This window comes from Loxodonta africana, chromosome 20 (genome assembly GCF_030014295.1).
Source record: "Loxodonta africana isolate mLoxAfr1 chromosome 20, mLoxAfr1.hap2, whole genome shotgun sequence".
Taxonomy (NCBI): Eukaryota; Metazoa; Chordata; class Mammalia; order Proboscidea; family Elephantidae; genus Loxodonta; species Loxodonta africana.
Window position 1 is genome coordinate 15,910,035 of NC_087361.1, and position 11,832 is coordinate 15,921,866.

Genomic DNA, 11,832 nt, shown 5'->3' on the forward strand with positions numbered 1-11,832 from the left:
TCAAATGCACAGTTTACTTGTTATAGATGGTTGGCGTAAGTCATCAATATAGGAGAACTTGAAACGCATGTGAATTTGTAAGACTGAGATGCCTAGAGATTCCATGAATTTGCCAACAATGCTAATTGGAGGCTACCTTTATATGCCGACTTTTATTCGTAGGATTTGTTGGATACGTTGAAAACTGTAGCTAATTCCACTCTGACACAATTTGCAACCTTAGGAGTAGTCATTCAATTCACCCCTAAGAGACCCTCATAGTTTAGATTTTGAAATATATTTTAGTAGAATCCCTCCTTCATGAACTTATTTAGCCATTTATATATTATTTGACTTAAAAATCATCATGGTTTAGTGATTCATATATGATACACAAAGTGGACATTTTCCATTTTCCCAGTATCCTTGACTTTGAAGAAAGTTTATCTAACTAAAATCAATTTGTCAAGGGGATGATATTTGCTTCAGAATATTATGAGGTTTTCTATACTTCATAATTCTTTTCATGACATTTATTACTTCTTTATTTCTTAGACTATAAATAAAAGGGTTTAATAAAGGAATTACTAGAGTGTAACAAATGGCAACTGGTATATCTTTATCCCCTTCTTTAATGGAACTTGGTCGAATATACATGAAGAGAAGAGAACCACAGAATATTGAGACAGAGAGAAAGTGAGATGCACAAGTAGATAAAGCTTTACCTCTTCCCTCTTTGGATTTCATTTTGAAAATTGTGAAAACGATGCAAAGATAAGAGATTAGGACTACAGTAATAGAAAATGTTTGAACTGACCCTGAAAAGATAAGGATCATCAGTTCATTGATATATGGGTCGACACAGGAGAGTCTGTATAACGGAAGAACATCACAAAAAAACTGATTGATTTGATGAGACCCACAAAAGGTTAACCTTAACAGAAGTACTACTTGAGTAATGGAATGCATGTTGCCAGCTCTGTAGGCCCCTGTGGTCATCTGAATGCAGAGTTCCTTCGGCATAATTGTGTGGTACTGCAGTGGACGACATATTGCCACATAGCGATCATAGGCCATTGCTGCCAGGAGACAGCAGTCTGCAGTTTCAGCAAGGCAGAGAAAATAAAATTGTGCCATGCATTCATAGAGGGAAATCATTTTGTCCTCAGAAAAGAAGTTCTCTAACATCTTGGGGGTAATGGCACAGGAACAGCAGGAATCCATCAGAGCCAGGTTGCCCAGAAAGATGTACATGGGTGTGTGGAGACTGCGCTCGAGGAAAATCAATGCCACCAAACCAAGATTCCCCACCGTGGTGATCAGGTAGATAGCAAAAAACACCATAAACAGGAGAGTCTTCAGATCTGGGTGATCCATAAATCCTATGAGGATAAACTCTTTTGTCAAGGAGTGATTGTCCTTGTTCATCTCTATTTTCCCTGTTGAGACAGAAAATATGGAGTCATAGGATTCTAATTTATAGTATGTCTAATTTTCTCTTCAAATTTCTGTTGGAGAACAGGGCATAGAGCCACTTCCTCAAGTTTCCCCTGAATGTCTCTGAAATACAGGCATACATACTTTCAAGGAACATTATTGTGGTTTTTAGGTGCTGTCTTGTCGGTTCCCACTCATAGACACCCTATGTACTACAGAGTGAAACGGGCGTGGTCCTGCGAAATCCTCACAATCATTATTATCCTTGGGCACATTGTTGCAGACAGTGTGTTAATCCATCTCATTGAGAATCTTCCTTTTTTTTGCTGACCCTCTACCTGTCCTCCAGGGACTGGTACCTCCTCATAACATGTCCAGAGTACGTGAAATGAAGTGTCGCCATCTTCACTTCCAAAGAGCATTCTGTCCGTACTTCTTTTTAGCTTTTATAGCAATGTGTGGTATATTCAACATTCTTCACCATCACCATAATTTAAAGGCATCAATTCCCCTAAAGTGTCATCTTATATAACCTCAATCCCTGAAGCTCAAAATTCACAAGAATATTTTGATAATTCCAAGAAAATGCTTGCAGTGAAAAGGTTTGTGTTTATGAATGTACACAAGGATAGTGAACAAATACAGAGTACCCTAAATATAACCCACTGCTGTCCAGTCAATTGTAACTCATAGCGACCCTATAAGACGTAGTAGAACTGCCCCATAGGGTTTCCAAGGAGCTCTAGGGGGATTTGAACTGCTGACCCTTGGGTTAGCAGCTGTATCTCTTAACCACCCCGCCACCAGGGTTTCCTAGACTTAGTGTTCTCAAATATTTCTATGTCAGTTTTTGTACAGGCGATTCTTAAAGTGTACATAAAATCTGTTTTCCTGTATATTTATTTTTTTCACTGAGCAAACATTTTTAATATACTGTTTTAGTGAAGTGAATACTTAGAATACTATCCTAATTTAGATGGGTGAAATTTATAATTTAGAAAGTATACCAAGGTCATTAAGTATTAAAGTGTGGACTATTTAAAGAAAATTACATTGGAAAGCTAGGGAAATAAAAATGCATCGATTTCCTTATTAAGTTAACTGGTGTATACCATCTTCATACTTCTATTAACACATTCTGTTATGATGGAGTGTATTTTCTGAGACCAGTTGTAAATGTAACGTTAATATTTTCCTTCCTTATCTGAATACTCTCCATTTCTAGCCTTAAAGGTCTCCTGTTCTACTATGCTGAGATTTGATGATTATACTCTAATAATTATGACTGTATTATGAGATTTGATAAACATGCAGTATGTATTCTCTCCAATTTGTTCTGTAGAGACTTCTACCATTCATCAGAAGCTCCCCAGTGTTTGATTATTCACTTAAAGCCACATTCTCCTGATCATTTTCCAGATCTACTTAATCTGTGTTGGAGTTCAGTGGTCATCACTTCATGAGATTGTCAGATACAATACTCCGCTGCCAGGAAGGCTTCAATATTTGTTGTCTCTAAGATAAATTCAAAATTTTTAGGATGGCATTTAAGTTTCTCTGTAACCTGATCCACCTCCATCCTTATTTCCTACATTCTCCAATAGCTCTTCCAGCTTTCTCATCATGTCCACCCATTGTTCAATTCCCTCATCCCTGCCTCCGGTGCACACTCAGTTCCATAAACACTGACTCTGCTTATGCTGTTATTTCTTACCAATCATTATACCAAATATAGATATTTGGTATCCTTATTAAATATCTATATCCTTTCAATCATTCATTTAAGGCATAGTTTATATGTAATGGAGCCCTGGTGGTGCAGTTGTGAAGAGCTTGGCTGTTAACCAAAAAGGCTGGCAGTTGAAATCCACCAACCACTCCTTGGAAACCTTATGGGGCAGTTCTACTCTCCACTAAAGGGTAGCTATGACTTGGAGTCGACTTGATAGCACCAGATATTTTCACATATAATGATACTTAAGAAAGTTTAAACTAAAAAACCTAGACCAGACCACAGTGATCTCCATTGTCTGAGCCCTAAAGCATATGTTATATACCCAACATAATCTAGAATCTTTGTGTTTAATTTGCATTGCTTTTTTTTTACATGTGTATACACATTTGTTTATTAGATACTAAGCATTTGGAGATTAACCGTGACATATTTCTGCAAGGGGAGCTGTAAAAAGCTCTGGTAAAAAGGCAGAATTGATTCAATTTTTAGCTCCATCCTAATCACCTCGAATAAATGAACTTGTTTTCAGTATCCCACCAATGATACTTACTAAGTGACCTCTGTGGCCTTGGCAAATTGAAATTATTTGGTTTGAAGAAGAGCCTACAAGGGAAATTACTCAAAATTCTTTATTTGAAAAAATGTAGGTGTCTTTCTATTACTTGAATTGACTTGTTGAAAGTTGTTATAAAAAAAAATGTAGCACAACACTTGCCAATTCAAGATTTTTCAAGTGAACAATTTAGTGACACTAATTGCATTAATCATGTACAATCTTATCTACTATATTTCTGTTTCCTTGGGAAACTATAAAATTTTCTAAATTTTATCACCATAGCTTATAAATTAATATAAGCTTGCTTTATGCCTTAGTTTTCTAAAACCCTTCATCTTAGGATTTTTGAGAGCATATTTTGGTTTGCTTTACAAGGTTATCTCATTATCTAGTGATAGAAGCAGGACATCTCGACTGAGGATGTTAATCATGTAAATCCTATGGTCTAAAATGATTTATTTTCCATTATATTAAAATTAAATTTTAGAAAAAAAATCAAAAGGAAGACACTGGTTACACTTTTGTTTCTCTATATAAAATTATTAAACATAAACCATCTAATTATTCAGGTAAATTAGAAATAACTTTAAATTCACATAGCTGCAACAATGGGCTCAAACATAGCCATGATTGTGAGGATGGCACAGGACCAGGCAATATTTTGTTCTGTTGTACATGGGGTTGTTATAACTCCAAACTGACTCAACAACACCTAACAACAACAACACACTTAAATTATTAAATAGAATTACTGTGTGATCTTACCTGTATGTTTTGAAATTCTACCTTATAGTCAGAAAAAGTCAAGATGAATTGTAGTATTTTGGCTCATCCTAACTCCTCACAGTCTTCTTATTAGAGAAAAGCTAGAAAGATAACTGAGTTGAAATATACAAACAATGAATATAACACATTTTGAGAAAAAAGTATTTACAAATGTCAGTATTAAAAGTAAAAATAAATTAGAATACTTCTTTTACCTGGATTTCTCTGAGAAGGGCTTGTAAAACCTTATTACATGCCTTGTGAAGTTAGGACAAATAGAATTTCTGAATATAAGTCCTATTCTCTAAAACATGTGGGATTAAAAGAATGAAAATCTTGAGGACTACTAATAGGTTAGTGAATATAATTACAGTGTTAAATTTGTTTTCCATCTAATCCTGAAGGGATTTTCTGGAATTGACATCTGTATTTTTCTGTGAGGAGATCCAGGCCACAAAATTTAGAAACCACTTGGCATTAATTAAAGATGCTCCGTAAGACACTGTGGTTAGAGCAAATGACCCTCACTGAAGTCTGTGATAATGATCTTACTGACTCTTATGTAACTGATCTGATTTTTAAATCCTGTTCTCCACTCTGTACATAAAATGTAAAATGGACAGAAAAAAGTCTCAGACTGGTTTGACCACTTACTAGAGGAAGTAGGTTTAATATGGCTTATGAAAAATAATTAGGATTTGGTGAAGGAAAGATGGAAAGGTGTGGTGAGTTCAGCCAAGGTCCCTGACTTCTTCATTCTGTGAATTGAATCTATCGCCATGTTCTTCAAGCCCTCATTGGGACAACTTTGCTATTGCTATGGTCTTAATTATCTAGTGCTGCTATAACAGAAATACCATGATTGGATGGCTTTAAAAACAAAAATTTATTTTCTCACATTATTTTCTCAAATTCAGAGTTCCAGCTCTAAGGGAGGGCTTTCTCTCTCTGTCGGCTCTGGAGGAAGGTCCTCGTCTCTTTTAGCTTCTGCTCCTGGGTGGTCTTTATGTGGCTTAGCATCTCTCTTCCCAATCTCTGTTTCTCTTGTTTGCTTGTTTAATCTCATTATATCTCAAAAGAGATTGACTCAAGATACACCCTACACTCCTTCTGCCTCATTATCGTAACAAAGACAACACATGCCCAAATGGAATTATAACCTCAGACAAAGATATTAGGATTTACAGCACGTATTTTGAGGGACACAATTTAATCCATAACATTGAACCCTTTGGCTGTCAGAAATTCATCTCCTTGCCACATGCTGAACACACGCACCCCATCGTATCATCCCAGAAATCTTAAATCAACTCCAACTCCAACATCTCGTCTTCTGAAGCAGTTAAATCTAATATGGATGACACTTTAGGAATATTCCATCTTGTGGAAAAACTTCTCTTCATCTGTGAACCTGTGAAATCTAGACTACAAATTATCTGTTTTCAAAGTACAGTGGTGGAACAGGTGCTAGGAAGAGATTGATTACAAAAGGGAGCCATTGGAGGGAAAGAAGGGATAAGGAACTCCAAGCAAGTCCAAAATCCAGCAGAAAAATTTACATTACCTCTCAAAACTTGAAAATAATCCTCTCTTCCCTGGGACCATCTGAATAATCAGCCTACCCTCCAGGTTCTGGGTGTTGGCTGTGTTTTCTGAGTTCTGGGGGAAGTCTCCTTGGCCCTGGACTTCAGCCCCACCTTCTGGGCCCACTGGTATGGCAACTCTGCTCCCTTGGCTCTGGATGGCCCTGTTCCCTTAGTCCATCTGACCTCACCACCTCAGTCCTAGCAGACCTCATTCTCTGTCTCTTGAACATAGCAGCCTGTCCCCTCAGCTTTGGGTGGTGACTACATTCTTCTGGCACAACTTAACAGCAGTGGCCACATTCTGTAAAAGAACTAGTGAAGATCTGACTCTGAAACTGAAGAGGCTCTGGCCCCACCTTTTCATATCTAGGAGACTATGGCCCCACCTGTTGAAACTGAGAAGGCTCTGCTTCCCATGCTCTTCCCATACTTCTCTTTATCTCCAAGCTGTTCTAGACATGATCCTTTTCTTTTCCTGAAGGACAACAGATGTAATTTCTCTGGCCTGTTTCCTGCCTGTAGAATTACAAGAAGGAGAAAGCTTTCTTTCCTTTCATCCCGTCCCTGTCTCCTTCAATGTAAGCCACTAGGTTTTCTTCTGTGGCAGTTGGTTAGATCCATTAATCACAGGCTTACTCTCCTTAACAAAAGATTGAGTTACCAAGTGGGTGGTGAATGTTTTAGGGCACACATCCTTATGTTCCACAACAGAATTTTCCAAATCTTTAAGTTCTGGTTTCATTTTGCACAACTCATTTTTAAATCCATCTCGTTCCTTTCACATTTTACTATAAACAGCAAGAAGAAACCACACAGCCCCTTTAAAATCTTGCTTATAAATCTCCTCAGCCAGATATCCAAGTTTATCACAAGGTCTACCTTTAACCAATCATTTGAATATAATTGAGACAAGTTCTTTGCCACAGCATCAAAAGCATTGCTCTTCCTCCATTGCCCAATCATATTTTCATCATTTTGTTTTATTCTGTTGCTGGCACCATATGTATTCTCTAAGACAATAGAGACTTTCTCTATAGCTCTCCTCACTTCTTTTTGAACCTTCATCAAAATTGCCTTTGATGTTCAAAATTCTACCAACAATCTCTTCAAGGCAATCTAGGCTTTTACTATTAGGCACCTTAAAACTCTTCCACGGCTTCAATCGATGAATTCCCTGACAGGGAACACAACAGAGAATTCCTGAAGGAGCAGGAGAGCAGTGGGATGCAGACCTCAAATTCTTGTAAAAAGTCCAGATTTAATGGTCTGACTGAGACTAGAAGAACTCTGGAGGTCATGGTCCCCAGACCCTCCGTTGGCCCAAGACAGGAACCATTCCCAAAGTGAACTCCTCTGGCAGGGTTTGGACTGGACAATAAGATAGAAAATGATGCTGGTGAGGAGTAAGCTTCTTGGATCGAGTAGACACATGAGACTATGTGGGCATCTCCTGTCTTGGGGGGGGAGAGTAGAAGACAGAGAGGGATAGAAGCTGGCAATATGGGTACGGAAATATAGGGTGGAGAGCAGGAAAGTGCTGTCTCATTAGGGGGAGAGCAGCTAGGAGTATATAGCAAGGTATATGTAAATTTTTGTATGAGAGACTGACTTCATTTGTAAACTTTCACTTAAGGTACAATTAAAAAAAAAAACTTCCAGCCTCTGTCCATTACCCAATTCGAAAACCATTTGCACATTTCTGATATCTGTTAGAGCAGGACCTCATTCTTCTGGTACCAAATTTTGTCTCAGTTGTCTAGTGGTGCTATAACAGAAATTCCACAGGTGGATGGCTTTGAAAAACAGAAATTAATTTTCTCACAGTTTAGAAGGCTAGTAGTCTAAATTCAGGGTGCCGGTTCTAGGGGAAGACTTTCTGTAAGCTCTGGAGGAAGATTCTTGCATCGTTTAGGTTCTGCTGTTGGGTGTTTATCAGGTGGCTTGGCATCTATCTTCTCCCATCTGTGCTTTTCTTGCTTGCTTGTTTAATCTCATTTATGTCTCAAAAGAGACTGACTCAAGACACACCCTACACTCTTCCTGCCTAAATAACATAACAAAGACAACCCATTCCCAAATGGGGTTCTAATCACAGGCGTAGAGATTAGGATATACAACGTATGTTTTTGGAGCACAATTCAATCCATAACAACTATTCAGTCCCGATGAACTACTGAACTTGTCTTCCTATCTTTTCTGTTTACCCTAAAAAATAAGCTTCCCTTTATCTTTGTCACCTTTTTTTTCCTTTATACCACAAGTCACTCTTCAACGTATCATATTTTAATTAGTTGGTACATATGTAATTCATCACCCCTACATTAGTTTTTTTTACTCTACCAGCACCATTAGCATATTGATTTAAGAAGAAAGGAACTTTCTCTGCTTTGGTCATTTATGCATTCTCAAGACCTTGATAGTGTCTGGCACTTTGGTGTACTCAATAATATTTGTTGAATAAATGATAAAAATGATACTCTCTGTGAAAACAACATGGAGGTAGTGTCCAACCTCCTCTAACTTCTCAAGGAGTAAGGAGAATCAAAATCAAGGCTGATTCCTATGAGTTGGAGGTCAGACATCTCTCCTCTCTTCACCGTCTTAATCAATTCTGACACAACTGTCCCTTGCACAGCATTCTGTTCTTTCTGCTGGGTTTGATAATTCATTGCAATGGCCACACAGACCTCACAGACGATACTCACGATTAAGGGATTTATTAGGGATGTAACAGTTACAATTCAGACTCAGGAACACTTTGTGGTATTTACCCTATCACAATATCCTACCCAATCCCTTGGGTGGGAATTACAAGACCATGGCACTAAAGGCCACACAAAAGTGATCCATCCCACCACATACCCATGCTTAAGAATTTTTGATGGTCCCTGATTAGTTTTCAAACAAAACTCTGTTCTGTGTTTCACATACTCTGTACTCTGTCTCTTTCTTACCTGTCCCCTTACTTTCCTTCTCTCAGCTCAGGGCACTAGGCCATGCACATCGCTTCACTCTTCCTCTGTATACTCAGTTCAGCCTTGACTCAATGAACTTGCTCATAATGTTCCCTCTTCTAAAACACTTTCTTCTCCCTCTTTCCACTGCAATTCTTCTCATCCTTGAGTTCAACCTGATCTCCTCCATGAGGACTTTCTCAGGTCCTTTATAACAAATTGAGCTTCCCTCTTTCTGACTTACATGGTACTTACTTGACTTCATAATGAATTTGACACTTAATTGAATGCAACTTATATATCCTCATAATTTATGTCTTGATTAAATATCCTTAAGTCAGAGGACATGTTATACATCTTCTAAGTTCTCCACAGAAAACTGACCTAGAGACTCACTACAAACTTACTTGTTAAAATTTGAGTTTTCTTCAACCTTTATTAAATACTTATACAGGGCATTGGATAAGACAATAAGCATGAGGGGGTACAAGACGTGAACTATGTGGGGATGAAATATTTGTAAGTATTAGAAGTAGCTCCTGACAATAAGGTCATAATCTAAAAGGGGCAAAAGACACTTACACTGCTAACTAGAGTATAAGTCAAGCTGTGATAAGCATTATAAAAGAAGTGTAAACTTATAATGTGGGAATATAGCAATGGAAGTGAATAGTGGCCTGAAGGAAGAAAGAGTTCTAAATGTTTAAGTGTCATTTCAGATGAACCTTGCAGGATAAGTAGAATTTTATTTTTAATCACAGTATTTTTTTTTTTTTTTTGGCATCGTGGGTTTTGGAACCAAGCCAACTTGGGTTTGAATTCCAGTGCTTTTACCTGTAAAGTGTCTGACCCTGGGTAAATTTCTTTTTTTTTTTTTTGTTATTGTATTTTAGATGAAGGTTTACACAGCTAATTAGTTTCTTATTAAACAATTGATACACATATTGTTTTGTGATATTGATTAACAATTCCCCGACATGTCAGCACTCTCCCCTTCTCAGCCTTGGGTTCCCCCGTTACCAGTTTTTCTGTCCCCTCCTGCCTTATCATCCTTGCCTCTACTGCCATGTCAGTTTAGGCTCATTTTGTTTTATAAACCTGTCTAATCTTTGAGGATAAGTGGGATTTTAATAGACAGACCTTATGTGGAAGGTCAGTAGCCTCAGAGAACCGTATGATTAAAAGCCTAAAGCTTGAAAGAACAAAGTTTAATCAGAGAATGGATAGTAAAAAAAGGTGGCTGAATCTTAGGCACCCATATCATATGGGGGCCCTTCTAAAAGACACTAGGTAGAGTAGGTGTTAGATTGGGAATTGTTCTATCTGGTTCCCTCCCATTTACTATTTTTCTATCCCCACTATTTCACTGAAGCTTCTCTCTCACTGAAGCCACAACCAAATTCAAAATTCCAAATCTAAAGAACATTTCCTAATTATATTCCTCACCAAGCTCTAGTGTTTTGTACTATTGAAAATCTCTCACTTCTAGCTTCTGTGATAACACTCATTTCTCCTGTATTCCAACTGTTCTCTCTCAGTCTTTTATGCTAGGTTATGTTTCTCTCTTTGCCCTTCATGATGCTTGTGTTTCTTTCAATGCTACATTTGGTCTCCCGTTTTTTCTAGAGTTTTCCTGAGATTACGTCATCTACTTCTCACTTGTCAACTGTCATCCATATGTTAGTGGCTTCACAACAGAAGGGATTCCCAAATTTTTTAGCTGGTTATTCATATCAGTAAAATCATTTGTAGTATATTCATTTTACCTATACATTACATAGTTGTGCCACTATACTAAAGTACTATGCATATTATAAAACATAAAAATTAAAAAGAATGAGATTAAGTCAAAGAAATCATAATAAAAACAATTGTTATTTTATATGTGTTAATAATAAAAGCATTGTTTTTCCCCCACTAATACTATTATCAAAACAATAGAAATAATTGTTGTGGTAATTTAAAAATGGGAAAAAGTATATGCATTACTATTTTTGAAATCTTAGTTTAGCACTGTGATCCAGTAATTCAAGGTTTTGCTTAAAATTATTTCCTAATTTTTCTTAATATCAGGCACAGTTGAAAAAGGTACCAAACACAGATATATTAGTCCAAATAGGTGAAGAATCCATTACTGAGGTGATTTCAGAAGAGGAAAGTGTTCTGTGCATTCAAGCTATGATGCAAGCTGTCCTCAGCTTAGTGTCATTTGATCCAGCATACCTATGGAATTAGAGATATCTGACGTCAGAGGAAACCTGCAGTTTATGGAACGTTTATAGGAAGCCACAAAAGGAGAATCACAACTTAGAGTCCTATGGTTTTGGAAAAAGGACTTGATATTTACAGTAGAAAATTATAAATTATTGAAGAATAACTCCCTTTCATGCTATGAGCCTTGGTAAAGACAGAGCTCCTGACCCTGGGATACTGAATGACCATGAGACCAGAACTCCAATTTATGAGCTGGAGTATGTCAGACTATCCAAGTAAAAGGTCAGACAGGCACAGGAACAATCCATTATAAGATGAAAGTGGTGGATCCAGGATCAGGCATGAGCAGGGCCAGGGCACACAGGAAGATGCACAAGCAGGCGGCTGAGACTCCATGTCATCCATCACTGTTGCACTGACTTCTCTCCCTCAGCTCACACTTCTGGCCTCATGGAGTTTCAGTTATGACCAGCTGACAGACAATATAAAATGCCAAGATTGGTTCTTGAATAATCAGTTTGGTATGTTGGTACAAACAAAAATGTATTGTTGCTGACCTATAGCTCCCCTCCAGGAGTGGTTTTCAAAGGTGTCAGTAAGGGAATT

General features: G+C 37.6%; 1 protein-coding gene across 1 annotated transcript; it reads right to left on the reverse strand.

Annotated features, from left to right (window-relative positions):
- Positions 1-444: 444 nt before the first annotated feature.
- Positions 445-1,407, reverse strand: LOC100663364 (olfactory receptor 5K3-like). Its single transcript, XM_003418935.3, has one exon. It carries the CDS (start codon positions 1,405-1,407, stop codon positions 445-447), a length of 963 nt encoding a protein of 320 aa, XP_003418983.2.
- Between the last annotated feature and the right edge of the window lie 10,425 nt (positions 1,408-11,832).

Bases quoted from the DNA above. Each gene is read 5' to 3' on its own strand.
- LOC100663364 (XM_003418935.3), bottom strand. From the start codon at position 1,407: ATGAACAAGGACAATCACTCCTTGACAAAAGAGTTTATCCTCATAGGA.